We start from the raw sequence: 20,469 nt of genomic DNA, 5'->3' as shown, positions 1-20,469 counted from the left end.
TCATGTCCTTGCAGACGAGCTCCTTGAGTGTCCATTAGCGCCAAGATGACGGACGATGCCGCCCGATGGAGCTTTATTACCTCCTCCAAGGAAGAATTGTTCAACCTTCGACAAGGAAAAGTGCATTGAAACACCACTGGCGTCTTTACTCGCAAACTCGGGGAAAATCGATGTACTTGACTTCACTGAGATGCAATAATCTGATGAAGACAATCTGTACCTGCATCTGCATGAAAATGTGTGTCTCCGCTATGTAATTTCTGTATAAGGTTATACTGTTACAAATACCAAAAAAGGTGCGGTGTGTTGGCAACAGTGTGGGGCAAATTAAATCCACAAAAGTCGTTATAGTTACTAGTTACTTTCCTAAAAAAAAACATGATTTCTGGCTTTCTGGAACAGATTAATTGGATTTCCGTTATTTCTTGTGGGGGTTAGAGTACGTTTCAGTTAGAGTCGTACCATTTGGAACGGATGCATGGCGCTAACCGAGGTTCCAGCGCATGTCAAAGAATTTGGGTTTAGCTTTGTCGTGGTGTGCCGATGACAGACGTTTCATGGCTGAGGGCCGAGCTCATGACTTGATTCTCTACCAAAACGCGAGGCGGCCAGTGTTTTCCTGTGAGTGAGCAACCGCAACTCTTGTCGACTAGCTATTTAGGTTCCTGTGTAGTAGCAGTGAACAATGCCGACTGAAGAGACGTCTAGATTGTTGATATAAATGTCGGTGCATAACGACTAACGGTCATGGAGTTGTAAAGTTTGAAATAGTAATTCATTAGATTTTCCTTTACTGGACAACAATAACAGTTCATTTTAATGGCGTAACTCCCCCAACTGGTTTGTCAGGACTGCTGACCATCACGTGATCTATTCACAAACAAAAGCTGTTACTGTGGTCACCAGCAATCTAAGTAAGGAATGCAGAATATGTTATCTGTTGTCTACCGGTCTCTTCAGGGGTTATCCTGCTGGCCAGGTGTGTCGAAGTTGCACGGTAGGTTGCGCGTCCTGCGAGAACAACTCCACCTACTGCCTGAGCTGTGAGGAACCTCTGTTGCTACAAAACCACCAGTGTGTGGACCGGTGTCCTCTGGGTCACACAGTCCAGGCCCACAAGTGCCACCGTTGCCCCCCAGCCTGTGACGAGTGCAGCCCCCTTGAGGAGTGCACCGGTATGAAATCCAACAATTCTTCATCCATTGGTCTCCATTTTTCCCCTCACTAAATGGTCTCCTTGCAGCCTGTGAGGAGTATCACTTCCTCCATGAAGGTCTGTGCGTGGCCGACTGCCCCGACAGCTTCTTCAGCGATAATGAGAGACGGGAGTGTTTGCGTTGCCACCCCGACTGTGATTTGTGTGACGGCCCCAACGATAATGACTGTGATGCTTGCGTCGACCCCGGGGCCATTCTGTACAATGGAGCATGTGTGCCTGCCTGTCCTTCTCATACCTTCATGGACGCCGCGACAGGAGAATGTAAAGGTAATGATAATGAAATCCATCATTTTTATTGGCTCGTTGATTGTCAAAGTAAGTAGGAACACATTTTCTTGGCTTTTTGATTTAACACTCGCGGGTAATCAATACAATCCTCCCCATCAACCAATAATAATACCTTCTTTGTTGTGTGTTTCACCAGTTTGTCTCTGTGCTACCATACATTATGCAGTACAATAACCCAATACTTCATAGCACATGCATTGTTCAAAGAAGGGTTTTCGACGCACATGAATAAGATCAACGTATCGACCCGAATATGAGATTTTTTTCCTCACAAACGAGTCTGAAAATAAGTCATGTTATTTGTATAAGTCATGTTTTCAGCCCACAGCTGGGTTTTTACCACTCTACCACCTGATCCATGCCGCCCCATGATAACATTGGGCTGAAATCTAACGGTTTCATGGTATTTTCAGGGTATTATAATTACAGCTATAAAATGTCGTGGCATACCTTGAAACCGTTGACCGGCCCGCGCACAATTATTAGATATTACACTTGCTTTGTCAACTATAACACAGAGCTAAGATGTGGATGTTTTGTCCACATCACTTAGCATATATTCACCGACAGTGGATTACTTTTACCAACTTTAATGCACAAAGTGTATCAAAGCGATCACCCCGCCCAACCCACCACCACAAATACATTGCAACGCTGTGGGAAACTGCATGATTTATTTGAGTAAGTGGGAGTCCTGGGGAGGAACTGCATTTGTAATTCAGGTCTTGAGCTGAAAAAGTTATGAAAAAAAAAACACTCCTCAAAGTCAAAATCCCATTTACTTGTGTCTAATTTTTTATTCCACATTAAGAACTTCTCTCTCCGAGTGTGCTGAATAATTTTTTTTAGCTCAGACTAAAATAGCACCGCTCCTCAGACAGGCAGCTGTCAAACGCTGAAAACAGCACAGACTCGCCCCGAGAAAGACACTCGGGCTGGTTTTGTTATTCCAGAAAAAGGAGAGGACACACAGGGAGGGCGGATTTTGTTTCTCCCCGGAAAACGTTGCAGGCAATGCCCGCATCTTTTGTCGCTTTCACACAGCAGCTGTCAACAGTGCAATATTTAGAAGACGTTGCAAAATGTGGACAGTACTATTACAATTGCAGATGTGTACAGATATTAGAGATAAAATTCTTCTTTTTAGACTGTGATGCCTCCTGCTTTACCTGTGTGGGCCCCTTGGCTGACTCCTGCTCCAGTTGCAAAGAGGGCCGCAGGCTGGAGGAGGGCCAAGGCCGCTGCGTGCCATCAGCCGACGAGTGTTCGCCGCATCAGTATCCCGACAAGCGCGGAGAATGCCACCCTTGTCACAAATACTGCCACGGCTGCTCCGGTCCGGGGAAGAGCCACTGCTTGAGCTGCAAGCAGAGACATCTCCTACTCAGTGAGTTTGATATTGAAAGATACGGAACCGGAGTTACAATTGTTAATAGTTTTTTCACAAAGTGGGATTTCTTAATTATAAATCAAATATTTTTGTAGTTAGCGCATAGAAAACCTGTTTACGACCTTATAGATACGTTTAACATCATTAGAGCCCTCTAGACATCAAATAACACCCCTATAGTCACCTTTGCACTCATATTACCCAATATAGTAGACATAATAAGAGAAAATAATACATAATAGAGGGCGTCACGGTGGCCTAGTGGTTAGCATGTTGGCCAAACAGTCAAGACATCTGGAAGATCTGGGTTCCAATATCTGTTGGGTATCTTTGTTTGCATATTCTCCCTGTGTGTGGGTTTTCCCCGGGTACTCGGTTTTCCTCCCACATTCCAAAAACATGCATGTTAGGTTAATAGCTGAGCATGTAAACATACTGTACGTACATTTGTCGTCACAGATGGCACCTGCGTCGATCAATGCCCGCCAGGTTTGTACGCAGATGATTTGCGTCACAAATGTGTACCGTGCCACCCGAGCTGTCAGTCCTGCGTGGGGAAGCACGGTCACGAGTGTCAGACCTGCAAAGACCACCTTTTTCGAGACGGAAAAGAATGCGTGGAGACGTGTCGCCACAGGTAACTTAATGACACGATTCATGCTCATACTCAAAATCATCACAAGGTCGTAGGCAGTCGTATTGCCATAACATCAACTGTACATTCTGATTATCATCAAGAACAGCACATCCACTTCTTACAATAAACATGAATGAAAAAATTATTTTGGATCTCACTAAAAGTGCATTCGTATGTGACATGTTTGGTTCAGTGAAAATGAACTCTGCTGCCTTTGCTGTGCTAGTGTGGTTCCTTTCAAGCAGTGGTTCTCAACTGGTTTGACTCAAACGTCTCAAATATCGTCTATTTCAAGGGCTATTTGCAACACAACATGTGCTGCAGCGGTGAGACGCCGTCCGCTCTTTGTGGCACGCTCTTCTCCAGCAGATATCTCCAGCTGTGCGGCGGACAAACCCACTCAAAGTCTTTCCCATCCTGCTCCAGTTTGACAAAGTTGCCCAGAAACATGGCACGCACCCGTGGCGGGGTGGCAAGCAAATAGCACAGTGGTGCATTCACAGACATTGGGTCATTACATTTTTTTTTTTTGCCCTGGCATCGACCTGCGACCCACTGAAAGAGTCTTTAAGACCCACTTTTGGGTCCCGTCCCACCAGTTGAGAATCACTGGTTTAAAGCACACTGAACACACACGCTTTTTAAGCACCTGCTCTTACATCACACTCATGATAGACCGACTCACATTCTGCATTGTATCGCTTTCGTTTCTTTGCTGCGAGGTGCAGCATTGGTGGGGGAAAGGCGCTAATTACACCCGAGATTCAAAGGGACCTTTGTGCGCCTGTAAAATGCTAATTGATGTGGAATTTTAATTGGCGCACGGGGACTGAGAAAGTTAAATTAATGTGCCGTTAAATTGATGTGCGGTTAAATACACGAGAGGCAAAGCCGCAGTTTGATCCTAGGAATTCTGCAGTGACTAAATGGAACAAAAAGCGCCTTTGTGGTGTATGATTATGATTTTTTTTTTTTTTTGCCAAATTAAATAAATGTAAATTAAATTAAAATAGGAATTAATTGGTTAAAATGTGAAACAAAATAATGGCTTACATTTTTTCCCCACCCATCAGTATGCTGTTGTCCATTAAAACATTGAAAATGCCAGGCAATAAATGAACATATCATGAAATAATTAAAAAGGTCATGAAATATATAAATTGATCATTAAACAAGTAACTATACAATATATTACTTAACACTCAATTTTACAGTCAAATGCATTATTTCGCATTTTAAATAATAAATTCATATTTGAATGATCTGTTGTATCTCTATCAAACACTGCATTTGTTTGTTGTTTCATTGAACGTCATTTCTACCCACTGATCTCTACACTTTCTTCCTGGCAGTCACTATGGCAACACAGCCTCCAGGGAATGCGAGCCGTGTGACCCCAGTTGTGCCGAGTGTTCCGGGGGTGGGGCCGGCGGCTGCCTGAGCTGCGCCCTGGGTCTGGTCTACTTGCAGCGAGAAGGCCGGTGCCTCGCCTCGTGCCCTCAGGGGTTCTACGAAGACGCTGGGAACGCAGCCTGCAAGCTTTGTCACGCCAGCTGTGCGTCATGCTCAGGTACGGGAAAGTTAGCGCCGCCATTCTCAAATAAACAACAGGCTGTGCATTCACTGACGTTGCACAAAAACATCTCTTATTAGCGTAACAAACTGCAGTTTGCTGATGCTGCAGAAACAAAAGTACAAAGAAACAAACCATTTTACGACGCTGGTTAATACTTGTACATCACAGCATATCATAGCAAATATGCCCCCTAGTGGCTGCGATGATGAGTATAGGGATGACATTGCTGCAATCTGATTGGACGCTTACGACATAATTGCTGAAAGAACAAAAAAACCTAAATAAATAACTACATAAAAACATATATTTAAACTAATTATAATAGTTTAAATGTTGAATTAAACGTTAAATATATATTCTTTGTTTCTTTGAGTATTTTCACCTTTTTCCTCCCGAACACAAAAAAAAGTATGTTATTCGGGTAGAATTTACCAAACGATATGGCGATACAAAAGCATTAACTATAAATACATTTAACATCGTAATGGAAGGCGAGCTGAGGTGACTAAAACATAGCAACAAAATAAACATATCAGTGATAAGCATTGGGATCGCAATCTTGACACCATCTTCACTTTTTTGGAGCGTTGAACAATGTTGTTTCTGATATTTCAGAGCAAAAACTGTTTTTTTTGCCACCAATTTAGTTGTTTGTATACTAATTCCTTACGTAATAAGCGTATTTAACATACAATAGCATACGACTGAAGGCTTCCCATACAATGATAATGTACATAATTAAAGATGTCTTCCTACGTTGATATGTTTGTGTCCCTGCAGGTAAGAGTTCTCACTCCTGTGACTCCTGTAGACCAGGTTACCTCCTGTCAGGCGGGACGTGTGTGTCTGTGTGCGACACGGACAGGTACCCGCTAATCAAGGTAGTATCATCAATATTTAGTAGATTTCCTCAAATAGTCCCTCCACTCCATTGGACACTATGCCTCACTTAATTGATACGTGTGATTCTATTCTCACTGTTCCACGGAAGTAACAATTCTACGTCCACCCACTGGGCAGCAGCGTGTCCATTCTAACCAAATGTAAGCATTTCGCACACATGAAGGCCTCCTCTCAAATAAACACCAGGTAGTGGATCTGCAGTTCAGCCACTATTTGAGGAAAACACAAATCCACATTGTACAAAGTAGACTACACAGCTCAATAGCTCACCTCTGTGGTCCTTTGCCAGGGCTCCAGTCACACCTGCGAGGACTGTGATAGTTCCTGCCTTCAGTGTCGAGGACCCGGCCCGGCCAACTGCACCCTGTGTCCCGCGCAGGCCATCTTAGAAGCCGGGGGGCGCTGTCTCCTCTGCTGCCGCCATGAGGATGATGAGGGAGCGGTGACAAGGAAGGTGCAGGACTGTTGTAACTGCACGGAAACGAGAGGTTGGACTTTTGGATTTGTATTAGCTTCATTAAGATTGTTTTATTTACCTAAACATTCATACCTGAACTGGAAAAAGGATATGGAGTTAACTGGAAGAGAGCCTGTTGTTTCTGAAAAATGGGTGCTCAACAAAGACTTTTCATCGACTCGCGAGTGCTCGACGAAGACTCGACTTTCACTGATTTAGGGCTTGATGAAGACTCAAGTTTCACTTACTCAGGGCTGCTCGAGGAAAGCTCGAGTTTCACTAACCTATGGGTGCCCCACGTAGACTCGAGTTACACTGACTTATGGGCTGACGAAGACTCGAGTTTCACTGACTCACGGGTGCTCAATGAACACTGGAGTTTCACTGACTCACAGGTTGATGAACACTCAAGTTTCACTGATTCACAGGTACTTGATGAAGACTAGAGTTTCACTGACTCACAGGTACACGAAGACTCAAGTTTCTCTGGCTCACGGTTGATGAAGACTCGAGTTTCACTGACTCACGGATGTTCAGCAAAGACTCAAGTTTCAGTGACTCGCAGGTGCTTGATGAAGACTCAAGTTTCAGTGACTCACAGATTGACCAAGACTTGAGTTTACTGACTCACGGGCTGATGAAGATTCGAGTTTCACTGACTCACTGGTGCTCCACAAAACCTCAGGTTTCACTGACTCACGGGATGACAAAGACCGAAGTTTTACTGCTTTACAGATGTGAGGCTAAGACTCGAGTTTCACTGACTCACAAGTTAACGAAGACTCAAGTTTCACTGATTCCTGACAGAACCGATGTTGTAATAACACTAAGGAGCATACTGCTGAGCCAGCATTAACTCATTCAATACCAAAGACGTATTTATATGTTTTTATAAACCTGAACACCCAATCCCGTATTTATATGTCTTTTATGATTTTTGTGCAAAAGATAAAAGGGGGGATGACGCAAATGCACACTAATGGATGTCACTCTGAGAGCAGTTTTAATCCATAAAAACTGCCACAAGGTGGCTGAAGTGCATTTGATAAGCGCTCGGCATGGATCTTTTGCATGTAAAAACACACTCTACAGCAAAGAGGAAGTGGAAGAGCATGGAGGAGTGTAGCATGCAGAGGGTTACACATTGTAGGGACATTTTATGGCGTGCACACACACACATGCAGCCACACAGTTTAGTTCCAAATGTGAAAATTGCAAATCGTTCATGGTGTTATATTTGCAAACAAATTGTTATTTTGAAATTTGTTTGTGTTGTTTATGTTGTGGTATAGTTGCTGAGATATTTGAGCTGTCACAAAAACAAAAAAAAATGTGTCAAAGTGAAAGTTATGCTTGAACTGTATCTTTTCACAATAAACGGGCTTTAGTCAGGAACTGATATTTTCCTGAAACCTACCTGTGTTCTACTGATGATTACTAAAGAACGGAGAAACATTCTGATGAACCTAATCTTTCTTTTGGTGGGTTCCATGTTTATATAGCCACAGAACACAATATTGGGTCTGCCTTGAAGGATGACTCAAAATCGTCTAAAATGGCCGGCACAGAAGGGGTTGAATTTAGACAAATGGCTGGGATTGAATGAGTTAGCAGCGCTGATGAGTTGATTGTAACAAGCAGTGCGCCAAGTGGAACACACATGAGTTTCCCACTAAGAACTGGATAGCAACATTTTAAAGCACATGCAGAGACAGATGAAGCTGCTGGATTCAAATGCAGCTACTGCCATCTTGTGGACGTCATAAAAGCTACATCAGGCGGTTGTCTACAGCCCTGGTGTTTATTTGCTTATGTAGACCACACACCTGACTAGAGGAGACTTGCATAGAGAGGTTAATTGGAGCATTTTGGTCCTAAGTGTATCTAAACTGTCGTGTCTTACCAGGTGAGTGCGTCCTCAGCACCAACTTGGCGTTCCGGAACGAGGAGGAAGAAGAGGCCAGAGGAAACCTGGTGGTCTTCATCATCGCCTGCGTACTTCTGGTGGCCGCTCTAGTCGCTGCCATCTTCCTCATCCAGCACTCCCGCTCCAAGAGGGCGCCTTCGGATGCTGCGCCACGCGGTTACGAGAAGCTGGGCTCTGGCGGCGGCCACACCAGCTCCTCCTCCTCTGCCTCCTACGGAGGCCGCTACAAAGACACTCAGCTCGTCGACTTCCGCGAACGCTACTCGGCTGGTAAAGATGATGACGACGACGACGACGAGGAGGACATTGTCTACATGAGCCAGGATGGAACCGTGTACAGGAAGTTCCGCTACGGACACCTGGGAGAGGACGAGGACGATTTGGAGTATGACGACGAGAGCTACACTTATAGGTGAAGCATCAGCTTAAGATATTATACACAAGCCACCATTAGATTTGTTCTTTCAGATGCCGTCTCTCATTTGTGTGTGCTCCCCATATACAGGCGTGTGTTGCTTGGTTCTGTTTATAAATAGGTTGCTTCCCAAAACAGCAGCACCCACCAAAGCTCGTAAACACACACACTCTAAACATAACCTTAAGCATGTATGCAAAGATGGTGTGTATTATGTACATTTCATCATGTTATTTGGTTTTCAAATGGCATATATTGTACTGCTGTAAATACGCGGGGCGTTTACATGACATTTTTAGACTTTAATAATGGTTTGGAGTGCATGAAAAAGTGCAAACGTCGCTCTCCCTGTGACTACATTTACGAACAAGTATATTGCACATCACAGCTGCAACACAACCAATGTTGTAATCGTGGTAGGGAGAGAACTGCTGAGCCAGCATGAGTTAATCTACATCAGGAGGTTGCCTACAGCCACAGCCAATGTTTTTTGACCTGGCACTAATCCGAGACCCCAGCGGTGACTTGTGTCAGTAGACCACGCACCCGGCGACCATAGCAGACTTGGCGATTAATGAATTTACATATGTTGTTTAATATTATTATGAAAACGCGCTTGCAAAGCCTCATCCAAAATAAACACCATCCCGCTAAAATATGCACCTAGGCCGCTACATGAGGAAATATGTGAGTTGTGTGTTGTATTTGTTTCTGCATCCGCTGGCTTACAAATTGAAAATGCACTATGTGGACAGAAGTATCAGGACAGCATTTCACCTACACCAGTTGATTTACTATGAGGTGTGTCCCAATACTTTGGTGAACGGTGTAACCGAGTTGAATAAAGTTTCAGGAAAATCACATCACACGATTCACTGACTCGTTCACAGTTTACCGGTCATTTCTAAGACTCAAACATCACAAAACGTTCAGATACAAGTCTGTTTATTATTCTTGAACTACAAGTCACGAGTGACCATCGTTTGTGTGTACATGGGATCATCATTTCACTATGAGGATACATGCACTAATGCACAAAGGCACGCACACACACCTAGAAGATATTGTGCTTAATCCTCATGATGACATTTACTGTTTTTTCTAAGACAAAGTGACCAAAAACATCAACTCCAGTAGCTCATCACTAGAAGGACATGCTTGTTATTTTTTGTCCTCTATCAGAAATACTCTCACTGGCTTCTTCATGAGGTACACCCACACCAGCAGAGACACTGTCGTGGACGGCTTCATTTAACGATACGTTTATTGTTGTGGTTAACTCGCTAGTCTAAAATGTTAACAGCACTCAGTATTGTTTAGGATATTCTTAGAATGAAATAAAGTTTCTAAAAAACATTTAAAACAGCAGTCTGCTACTCCGATGCAGTGCAACCACAAACCATATTTTAGATTTTTTTTTTTATTTTTAGAATAAAACATTTATATTTTGTTTGTTTTTTTACACCATTTTTGTATAATGCAGTGAATTTGGAAGCCACCAAAATGATTTAAAACATTTTTTTAAATCTGTGACAGTGTTTTAAAATATACGATTTTTTTAAGTTTCTAATATTTTTAACAAATGTTTTCCGAATTAAAAGTTATAATAATTAAAGTTTAGAATATTTTAGATTTTTTGCCACATTACATTTTTTTGGAAACTGCTATCAGTATGATGCAGTTCATTTCTATAACACAGCAAATTATTTAAACAAAATATATATATATATATATATATATATATATATATATATATATATATATATTATTTTGTGTGTGTGTGTGTGTGTGTTTTGTGTTTTAAAATAAAAGATTTGGAAATGTTTCCAATATTTTTAACAAATATTTTTAAGAGGCAAATATCAAGTTTATAATATTTTAGATTTTTTTTTCATTACATTTTTTTGGAATAAACTGAGTGCAATTCAACACCACTGCAAAAAAAATAATATGTAATAATAATGATAATATTTTACAGTATGATAATCTTCCTATAATATTTTTATGAATATCATTTAGGACTAAAAAACAGCAGTCAGAATAATGCCAAACCACAATCATCATAACGTGGGTCTGATAAGTGTGTACCTAATGAAGTGTCCAGTGAGGCTACATTAAATCGAGTGGAGTGCTGCATTGCTACTATTTTTGTTGTTGGTTTTATTCTGAAAAACAGAAACACTGACAGTGGTGACGTGTGTGAGCAGGGTGGTTGGGTGATATTATTGTTGTTGTTGCTTCACTTCCTCTCATGCACACAACAACAGTAACAACACAGTACTACACACACTAGACTGGAGGTGCGGATGTATTCCATGGGAATGACATCTACTCTTCCTCCATGTGCGCATGGGACTTATTAATATTCCTTTTACGGGTTGTCATATTAAACCCGAGAATGTGATGTTTTCCCAGAATACGCACACCCACGCGCACACACACACACACACACACACACACACACACACACACACACACACATATAACAGGACAGTGACTTTAAGGACCGCTGGCGCCGGCTTCATCTGCTCTGCTGAGAAGACAAATGAGAGTTAAATAAAAGACGAGTGTGTTTATGGCCGTTGACGCGCACACGCGCGCACACGCGCACACACACTTACTCTGTTCTGTCAGCAGTCGTTGGCTCTGATCCCAGCAAAAAACTATTCATTCTGCAATGGAAAAAAAAAGAATGGAATTGTGAGGAATTCAATCCATCAGACTTTTTAGTTAGAAGGTGTAAATTGTCCAAGTTTCATTACCAGCAATAACGCTACGTCGCAGTGTCATGATTGGCTCGTTCATAGCCGCAAACTGATTCACTCTTTCAAAGCCACACATTGATTCACTCATTTATAGCCACACAAAGATCCACTTTTCCATACACACACTGATTTACTCATTCATAGCAACACACTGATTCACCTCTTCATAGGGACACACTGACTCACTCCTTCATAGTGACACACTGATTCACTCTTTCAGAGGGACACACAGATTCACTCTTTCATAGTGACACACTGATTCACTCTTTCATAGGGACACACTGATTCACTCTTTCACAGCAACACGGCCATCACTCGTTCACAGCTACTCACTGATTCACTCTTTTGTAGCAACCCAAAGATCCACTCTTCCATAGACACACACAGATTTACTCATTAACAGCGGCACACTGATTCACTCTTTCATAGCAACACACTGATTCACTCTTTCGTGGCAACACACTGATTCACTCTTTCAGAGACACACACGGATTTACTCATTCATAGCGACACAGTCACTCACTCGTTCATTGCTACACACTGATTCACTCTTTCGTAGCGACACATTGATTCGCTCTTTTATAGCCACACACTGATTTAGTCTTTCACAGCGACACACTGATTCACACTTTCATACAGTAGCCGCTCGCTGATTCGCACTTTCAAAGCAACACACCGACTCAATCTTTCTAAGCCACAGACTGACTCACTCTTTCATAGCAACACACTGACTCACTCGTCCGTGGGAAAACACTCATTCACTCTTTCATAGCGACACACTGATTCAGTCCTTCATAGTGACACACAGATTCACTCTTTCATAGCCTCACAAAGAGTCGCTCTTCCATCAACACACACGTTCGCGGCCACACACTGATTCATAGACACACTGCTCATTCATAAGCCACACACTGATACACTCTTTCATAGCGACACACGGATTCATTGTTTTGCAGCCACGTACAGATTCACTCCTTCGTAGCCACACACTGATTCACTCTTCTATCGACACGCCCTCTTTCATAGCCGTGCACTGATTGACTCATTCATAGCCTTATTTTCGCTTCTTACTACTGCCTGTGTGGCTTACTTTGTACTTCTGCTGCCTTGTTTAGCAGGGGTGTCGAAAAAACCTCCCTCGGCCTGGGACGATAGTAAATAAATGAATTCATCACACAATAAATGAAAATGAGCTAATTTTGCCGGCCTCAATGCATTGCAGTCCGTTTTCCTCGTCTCTCGCCTCCACACAGGCAGGAAGAGGGTTCACTCTGTGCATAGCTTTCAGCACCTTGCTGCGTTTGCTCCAGAGAACAACGGCATGAATGGAGTGAGTAACGTAGTAGATATATTGTCATGTAGTGTAGGTTTTTTCATATTTTTTCATTGTACTTTTTGTAGAAGTAATGTTAAAATCTGGCCTCGTCTCGTAGACCCAATCTCGTGTATCGCAGCATCTTGTGTCTCGTGACACCCCTGTCGTTTAAAATGAGTGTGCGCGAACAAGAGTGTCTTCTTACTTGGAGTTGTCGCCTGCTTCCTTCAGTTCCTGGTCAAGTCTGGAGGTCAGAGGTGAGAAGGTGTCAGGTGGCGTCAATGAAGGGAGGGGCGGAGCTAAGAGACTCACCGGATGATGCACTCTGGTATGTGGATATACTCCATGGGGATGAGATGTTCCAGCTCGTCCAAGCTGTTGACGTACTTGATCTTGCTGCTGAACTTGGTGCTGCAGTGCGCAGATGAAGCTAAAACTACTAAATGCAATGTTTGGATGTTCACAAAAAGACAAACACACGGACAACGCGTACCTGATGAAGGGCTTGGTGATGGCGAGAATGGTCCTGATGAACCAGGATGGATGCAGGATGATGAAGGATTTCAAGTTCTTCCTGAGCCTGAACGACGAAAAAGGACAAGCACGCGCTGGCTTTTAGTTTGTGCTTCACGCTCCACGCCTTCACTCATGCTGACGACCTTCTGTCAATCATCTGATAGCACTTCTTCAGCCAGCCCAGGCCTGGCATTCTCCTGTGGGGCGTGGCTCCGTTCAGGTACACGATCATGTAGTCCTCGGCCACCATCAGCTCCAGAGTGCTGATCACGTAGCTGAGCACACGCACACAAACGATACAACCACACAGTCAGGTCACACTTGAGTGCGCATGAAGACATCATTGCTTCATGACACAAATCTCAGCTAAGCCACTGTTGCTGTTCTTGTACGTAGTTTTTGTGGTGGTAGCAATTATAGTAGTACTGGTATGGTAGTAATTATGGGCCTGCAAGCAAAGCACATTCCAAATGTATTCTTTATTATTAAAATGATATCTTACTCTGCTGGATGAGCCCCTGCACATGTCACACCGTTGGAGAGGTCTTGATCATGGATAGTGTGCTATTTATTACACTATTGGTTGACTTTAGCAGAAAGTTTCCGTAGCAGTAGCAGTAGTACCAGTAGCACAATATTAAATATAAATTGTAGTACTGTAGTGGCAGCAGTATGAGTAGTATTAGTAGTACTGTAGTATTAGTGGTTCAGGTCAATTGCTGCAGTAGTGGTTGCTGTTACTGTAGTAGTAGTAGTAGTAGTAGTAGTAGTAATAGTAGTACTAGTCTAACATACACAGATGAATTTCTATGCGTTGACTTTTGAGTGTATCCTCCAAAATAAGACTTGAACTCCCCCCCCCCAGCGTTTGTCTCCCATCGAGTGCGAGTAGTCGGTATTAGCAGGAAGTAGTTTTCCGCCATGACCCCTCACACTTCACTGACTTGTCCCTCTCCTCTCTGCGCCATCGATTGCTGGTATTTCTGCAACAAACAATGCGAGCTTTGTCATGGCGCGTCATCGACGCGGATGCGCTCGGCGCCGGCCAGCCATCTTCCGCAAAGTGTCCATCTGGCGTGGAGGAGCTGAAGACCATCCTTTTATTTGTGTCCACCATGCCAGCATTTGTGCATATCTTTCACAGAGCAGCCTGCAGGATCCCAACAAGTCCGGCCAAGCGTGAAATGCAAGTGTGCCAAGTCAACAGTGGACACATTAACACAGAAGGGGTGTCTCAGCGCGCTCCCTGCAACACTTCTATTTCCAGCGTCTTTACCGGCTAAAAAACATCCGAGCAGCTACACGCCAACTTCACGCCAAACTCTCTCTGCTCGTGGACATTTGCGACCGAGCTTTATTTTTTATTTTGCTGCCGTGACTTTCCCAGGTCAGCGGCGCCGCCCCCTGGCAAGAGAACTGTCGTCCGCGGTTAAGAGAAGATGTGCAAGGTGTGAATGCGGCGCAGCCATTTTTCTGTTGTTGGCTGCGAGGAATAAAACATGGACTTAAGGGCCAACACAGCTTGTTTTGGTGGAGTAGATTCACCTCATTTTACATGACAGCGCTTTGACATGACGAGCGGCTACCGGCTGTCTACGAGTACGACTTTGGAACACACGGAATTATCCAGCACATTTATTGACTACGTCAGATTGTAAGTGTTAGAAAATAACCAGACTTGTTGTTATGGTATAATTCACATATGTAGCATGTAGAGGAAAAAGAATAACACCAATTGTTTATGTCAATATTCTTATTACAGTATTTCTATTGTTTAGGTATCATTTCAACTTGAATTTATCAGGAAAACTTTATAAATGCCGGAACAATCAAATTCATATTATCATGCATTTAAGTTATAATTTTACCCTTAATTTTGCAGCTTTTAATTATAAATAAATAGAATTTGAGTACTTTAATTTTGGATTCAAATTGAAATACAAGGGGGATTCTTTTTTTATAATTTTATTTTATTATTATAATAGTATTATTTTCAGTATTATCATCATTATCATTATTATTATCTTCAAAAATCATTTTAGATTTTACTGACGAACTAAAAATGTCCAATTGCTGGACTAGTAGTACTCCAAAAATACTACTAACAAGAAAAATAATAATCATTTTTTTAAATGTATTAATTTGATGGTATTTATTTATTATTTTTATTTATCATTTTATTTTTTACGAGATTATTAAAAATCTAAACTACATTTAAAATGGCTAATTAAACTGTACAATCAATAATAATAATAATAATTATTACATTTATATAATTATATTTGATATATTATTTAATTTATAAATTAAAAAAAAAATCATAATAATCCTAAAATAGTATTGAATAAAATTTTTAAAAAAGAATAATTACAATTATACTAGCAAAAAATGCAAACTATATTTTTGCCTTTAGTTTTTAATGACAAATTCCATTAATATGATTATAAATGTATTACTACGTACAATTTTGGGTTATAATTTGAAGTATAATTTTGCATTACATTATGAGGAGTATTCATTTTATCAAAAAAAATAATAATTAAAAACTCAAGTTCTTTCACCAAACAACAAAAAAAATAACGATCCTTGATGTCCCAAATTAAAAATGCAGAAAATTCACCGACGTTTTCAATTCTACTTGACTTCAATTCTTAAGCGTATTGGTCGAGGCAGAAGGTCACCCACACAACCCTGACGAAATGTGGCCACTCGAAGAACGTGCACGGAAGAGTACAAAAAAAAGTGTACTTTTCTCGTTAAAGCGCGCCAACAACGCTGGACAAAATAGTACTCACAGGAAGAGGTTCTCCATGATTTCGTGGTAGTCGCCTCTGTCGCTGTCAGGCAGGAAACAGGCGGCAAACACGATGATGGCATTGACACCGTTGCCATAGTAGCCTTAATACATACAACAACAACAACAACGGAGAAATAAGAGTTAATTTGGCTAGCGGTCGCAGCATAATGCGTTTATCATTTGATTGATTTACTTTGTGACTATTTGAAACTCCCGTCACACAGACCTCAAGTCTTTTATCGGGATCACGCAGACATTTGATACCATCACACTGACAACTGGAGCGTTTCCACGCCACATTGTCGGCGTATCGTCGCGTTCCTGGGGTGAGTTTGAAGGAATTCGCTCTGACCGTTACCTCCGTGGGAGATGACTCGCATGTACGGCTCAATGATCTTCATGTTGATGCGGTGCTCCTGCTCGCCGATGACCACCGTCCGCCATAGTTTGCCGTCCTGACGTTCCTCCTCGGCGCTGTAAGTCGGGATTGAGTTGTACGACTCGCTTGTCCGACTTCGACTGGCTGCCTTGGGATCTTACAAGGAACACAGACGGACCCGATGACGTGTTAGAGATGGCTTCAGTTTTTGCGTGAACCCACCTTCCCAGTCCATCTCGTGGTCTGTGTAGTCCAGGTAATCCCCTTCATCCGGAGTGTCAAGGTCATCGACACTGATGTCAAGGTCATCCGGTGTCTCCCCCAAGTCGTCCTCGCTCTGGTCCAGAGAGAGGCTGATGCGGGGCGCCGAGAGCTTCTTACGTTGGGTGGCACCTCCTTGCAGAGGTAGGGAGGTGGGCGGCACTAAAATGAAAGTGGTGATTTTGCATGAGGGGCAAATTCGGCAGTGCCCCACCCTATCTGGCACACAGTGTTGGAGTGATGTAACTTTTTTCTGACATAGAAATGATTCAGTTGCAAAATGAATCAGTGCATGTGACCTGACTGTTTCCTGAACGTGTTTTCGTCCTTTCTCTGCTGGGTGGGGCAGTGGAGCTCTGTGCCCCACGTTACTGGGGTTTGAGAGGGTAGGGTTTGGTCAAAAACATTATGTAGTCTGCCTAGCAACATAAGGACCAAGGATCAATTGACATTGTGTCAAGCCCAAAAAAAAATAAAATAAATAAAAACAAAGTAAAATAAAATGAAATAAAAACAAATAAAATAAAATTAGTAAAAAAAAACCAAATAAAATAAATAAAAATAAATAAAATAAAACAAATGTGGGACATTAAATAGATTTACTATGATCATTAATAAAAAATATGACTGTAATTTTATATAGTTTATATAAATTATTTAAATAAAATATGAATAAATTTAACATTGCAATTTAATAATAGTAATGAATAAATATAACCATAAAATAAATTAAATTGTCATTTGAATTTGTGTCATTTAATGTAGATTTTTATGCAGAATTTAAACCTTGCTGCTATAATGATAACAGTTAGAATATTCACCACCATTATTCAAATATTCATATTATTATTATTAATATTAATATGAATTATTCTAATATGAATCTAAATGTAATTCTGATTTAAAACAATCTGAAACATATGATTACGCCGCAAATAACTGTATAATAAAAAAGCATATTTTTAAAAAATGATATATGCATTACTATTAATAATAATGTTGTTTTATGAGCCAGTGTGTTTTTAATGCAAGGAGTGAATGGCATCACACACACACACACACACACACACACACACACACACACACACACACACTTACCAGGTCTACTTTCACTTCCCTCAGAGTTCATTTTGGGCTCGGACCGCAGGAGGACCTATAATATGAGACCATAATGAAATAAATATAAAAAGAAGAAAGATGCTTGTCTGATGGTGTAAATGACCCACATATCGCTGATGATAATATCGACTAACACGTTGAGCATCTCGCGTGGCTCTACTGTGGCTATATGACAAATAACAACAGGTCAAATGATTAGGTACATCTGCACAAGGCAACGATTCATTTTCAACATAAAGGTCATTCTGCCGTGTTTGAAAGAGGAGGGGGGAGATGCTGGGAGACAGCAGGAAGAGGAAGCTGAGGACTTATTACATCATCACACACAACAACCAGTCCCCCACCCCCTGCCGCCTCCCTCCACACACACACACCCTCCCTCACTGCATGTTTGAAAGGCTGAATCCAATCAAACGACGAGCGAAGGCAAGCCTGTCCGTAACGGACGGGGACGTTAGAGACAAGAAGCAAACAAGCACGTAGATCTGCCGCGCATCTCATGGAGGACACCGAGCTGTTCCACTTCCACACAGCATCCCACCCCTCCCCCCTCCCACTCCCGCTTCCTGTCTGCTGCCTGTGAGTGTAAGAAGACCAACAGAGACATTGGATGTCTTCTCCCACACCCCCCCGACCCACCGTTCTTCTTTATACTTCTACTCACCACTGCCGGGAGGAAGCTCCTGTGTGTCAGATCATGGATCCCGGCGTCTACTTCCTGCTGCCAGCCTTTTGCCGGAGATGCTCGGCTTGCAAACTGCTCACAGCTTCCACCATTTTGTAGTCACATGATCTGGGCCATGACCAAATAAGGGCGATCACCTGCTCCTATAGCAGCTCTGCAGCTCCCCTCAGGCAGTGCAAGTGAATGGAGATGTGTGTGTGTGTGTGTGTGTGTGTGTGTGTGTTGTAATTGTGAGGATCCTGCACCGGAGGACATAATGTTGTGTTATTGCTGCCATTAGTGCCTGACAGCAGATTTGTTAGCGTGTTTTTTCCAAACTTACTGTTATTATTATGATGAGCCTTCGGGGAAAAGCACAGCAATGACCATTAGCACAACACGTGTGCTGACAATTAGCTGAAAAACACAAAACGACAAAATCCAACACACTCAAACCCTGGAGCGTTTTGTCACATTTTTCGCGAACGCTTCTTCCCAAATAATCCGCCGTTGTGCATCACGTCGCGCGACTTGCCAGCGTATCTCGTCACATGCACGACGCAATTCGTCGTCTGTGTGCCTCTTTTGCTTTTTCTTTGGCTTTTGTGCAACCGTTATCCCCAAAGAGGGGGGATAGGAGAAGAAGACTTACGTCGGAAGCTGCAGAAACGGACTCACTTTCAAAGCAAAACACTGGTCAAAGATCCTCGATATGACAGGAGCACTTTGAATAACGCCGTTTTTTTAAGCGTTTACAGCAAAAACGCCCGTCAAAGATCTTCTATATGATAGGAGAGCTCTGTTGTGTTTAAAGACCTGCTGCAAAAACAAGAGTCAAAGATCCTCTATATGCTCTTAAAGGACATAAAGCAAAAACACTGGACAAAGATCCTCTCCGAGACAGGATCGCTCTGCTGTTTTACAGGAAGCACTGCAAAAATACTAACCGAAGATCTTCTATACGACAGGAGTGCTGAGCTGTTTTTAAGCATCTACAGCCAAAACACTAGTCAAAGATCCTCTATATAACAGCAGCGCTCTGCTTTTAAAGACCTGCTGCAAAAACACGAGTCAAAGATCCTCTGCGTGGCAGGAACGCTCTGCTGTTTTTAAGGACTGCCTGGAAAAAAAATGTTCACCAAAGATCCTCCACTTAAGAGGAGCGGCCCGCTGGAAGTACAGAAAAAAAACGAGTCAAAAATGTTCTATACCACAGGAGTGCTCTGCTGTTTTTAAGTTCCTACAGCAAAAACTCTCGTCAAAGATCCTCTATGTATATTGTGTTTATTGTTTTATATTAAATTACAATGTTCTACAAGACAGGAGCACTCTGCTATGAACACACAGCGTATACTGTACATTAGCATACACGCTAACATTGCAAAAACACCTACGTGCAGAAAAAGCAAAGACGGTTTATTGTGGGACGTGCGACAACTGAAATGCATTTATTTTGCTGTATTTCAGTGGGGAAAAAGTATTTCTTGTAGGGTTGATAAAGAACAGAAGATGACTGCAGTTTCCGGATCGCCCTCGTTTCTATTCTTTCCATGGGAGAGCTTCTGCTCTACCTGAAGCATCTCTTTGAAGTAGAAGAGAACATTTCACAAACACCAAACCAACTTCTTAAATCCCAGTAGTTACGTTTTGTTTTGACTTACCACACTGCGGTGCGGCGGCTGCACAGGAAGTCGAGCCGGTCTGAGGCTTGGCGGCTTGGCGCAAAGGTTTCTCCCACAGCTTTGCCACACCTTCTGTTGGACGAGTCCAGGACCAGTCTCGAGTTCATCAATAGCTTAATTAGCTGTGGCCCAACTCAGGCGAGGCGGTGACATGAAACC

General features: G+C 42.3%; 2 protein-coding genes across 11 annotated transcripts in view; one reads left to right on the top strand and one right to left on the bottom strand.

Moving 5' to 3' along the window:
• Positions 1 to 9,994, top strand: part of pcsk5a (proprotein convertase subtilisin/kexin type 5a) — a 31,179-nt gene extending 21,185 nt beyond the window's left edge. For 4 of the 5 annotated variants that reach the window (XM_054757507.1, XM_054757506.1, XM_054757509.1 and 1 more), the window contains 8 exons: positions 961 to 1,175; positions 1,244 to 1,486; positions 2,655 to 2,894; positions 3,357 to 3,534; positions 4,887 to 5,104; positions 5,891 to 5,991; positions 6,303 to 6,501; positions 8,377 to 9,994. In XM_054757507.1, coding sequence (XP_054613482.1) covers positions 961 to 1,175; positions 1,244 to 1,486; positions 2,655 to 2,894; positions 3,357 to 3,534; positions 4,887 to 5,104; positions 5,891 to 5,991; positions 6,303 to 6,501; positions 8,377 to 8,813 — 1,831 coding nt within the window. In that variant the 3' untranslated portion in view covers positions 8,814 to 9,994. Of the gene's footprint in view, positions 1 to 960; positions 1,176 to 1,243; positions 1,487 to 2,654; positions 2,895 to 3,356; positions 3,535 to 4,886; positions 5,105 to 5,890; positions 5,992 to 6,302; positions 6,502 to 8,376 lie in introns of those variants that run through there. The other variant, XM_054757511.1, reaches the window with a different exon arrangement.
• Positions 9,727 to 18,825, bottom strand: prune2 (prune homolog 2 with BCH domain). Of its 6 annotated transcripts, none has more exons than XR_008566546.1 (12): positions 18,349 to 18,368; positions 18,072 to 18,129; positions 17,944 to 17,998; positions 16,807 to 17,007; positions 16,564 to 16,740; positions 16,204 to 16,306; positions 13,552 to 13,683; positions 13,386 to 13,472; positions 13,205 to 13,322; positions 13,098 to 13,136; positions 11,434 to 11,484; positions 9,727 to 11,345 (listed from the first exon to the last, which is right to left on the bottom strand). XR_008566546.1 is itself a non-coding variant. In XM_054757513.1 (12 exons), the coding sequence occupies exons 1-12, from the start codon at positions 18,351 to 18,353 to the stop codon at positions 11,312 to 11,314; spliced, it is 1,038 nt and encodes a 345-aa protein (XP_054613488.1). In that variant the 5' UTR covers positions 18,354 to 18,368; the 3' UTR covers positions 9,728 to 11,311. The 6 variants fall into 6 exon arrangements, 4 of the variants coding, with proteins under 4 accessions (XP_054613488.1, XP_054613490.1, XP_054613487.1 ...); XR_008566547.1 differs by having other exon boundaries at positions 9,727 to 11,342; XM_054757513.1 differs by having other exon boundaries at positions 9,728 to 11,342; positions 13,205 to 13,303.
• Between the last annotated feature and the right edge of the window lie 1,644 nt (positions 18,826 to 20,469).

The sequence above is a fragment of the Dunckerocampus dactyliophorus genome, chromosome 17 (genome assembly GCF_027744805.1).
Source record: "Dunckerocampus dactyliophorus isolate RoL2022-P2 chromosome 17, RoL_Ddac_1.1, whole genome shotgun sequence".
Classification (NCBI taxonomy): Eukaryota; Metazoa; Chordata; class Actinopteri; order Syngnathiformes; family Syngnathidae; genus Dunckerocampus; species Dunckerocampus dactyliophorus.
This window is presented reverse-complemented; position numbering and strand designations above follow the sequence as displayed.

What these genes read in the sequence shown, in the direction of transcription:
- prune2 (XM_054757512.1), bottom strand. An exon ending in CCACGAGATGGACTGGGAAG is followed by an intron (nt 16,741 to 16,806) that starts GTGGGTTCACGC and finishes GTTCCTTGTAAG; the next exon opens with ATCCCAAGGCAGCCAGTCGA. An exon ending in ACGACTGCTGACAGAACAGA is followed by an intron (nt 11,346 to 11,433) that starts GTAAGTGTGTGT and finishes TTGTCTTCTCAG; the next exon opens with CAGAGCAGATGAAGCCGGCG.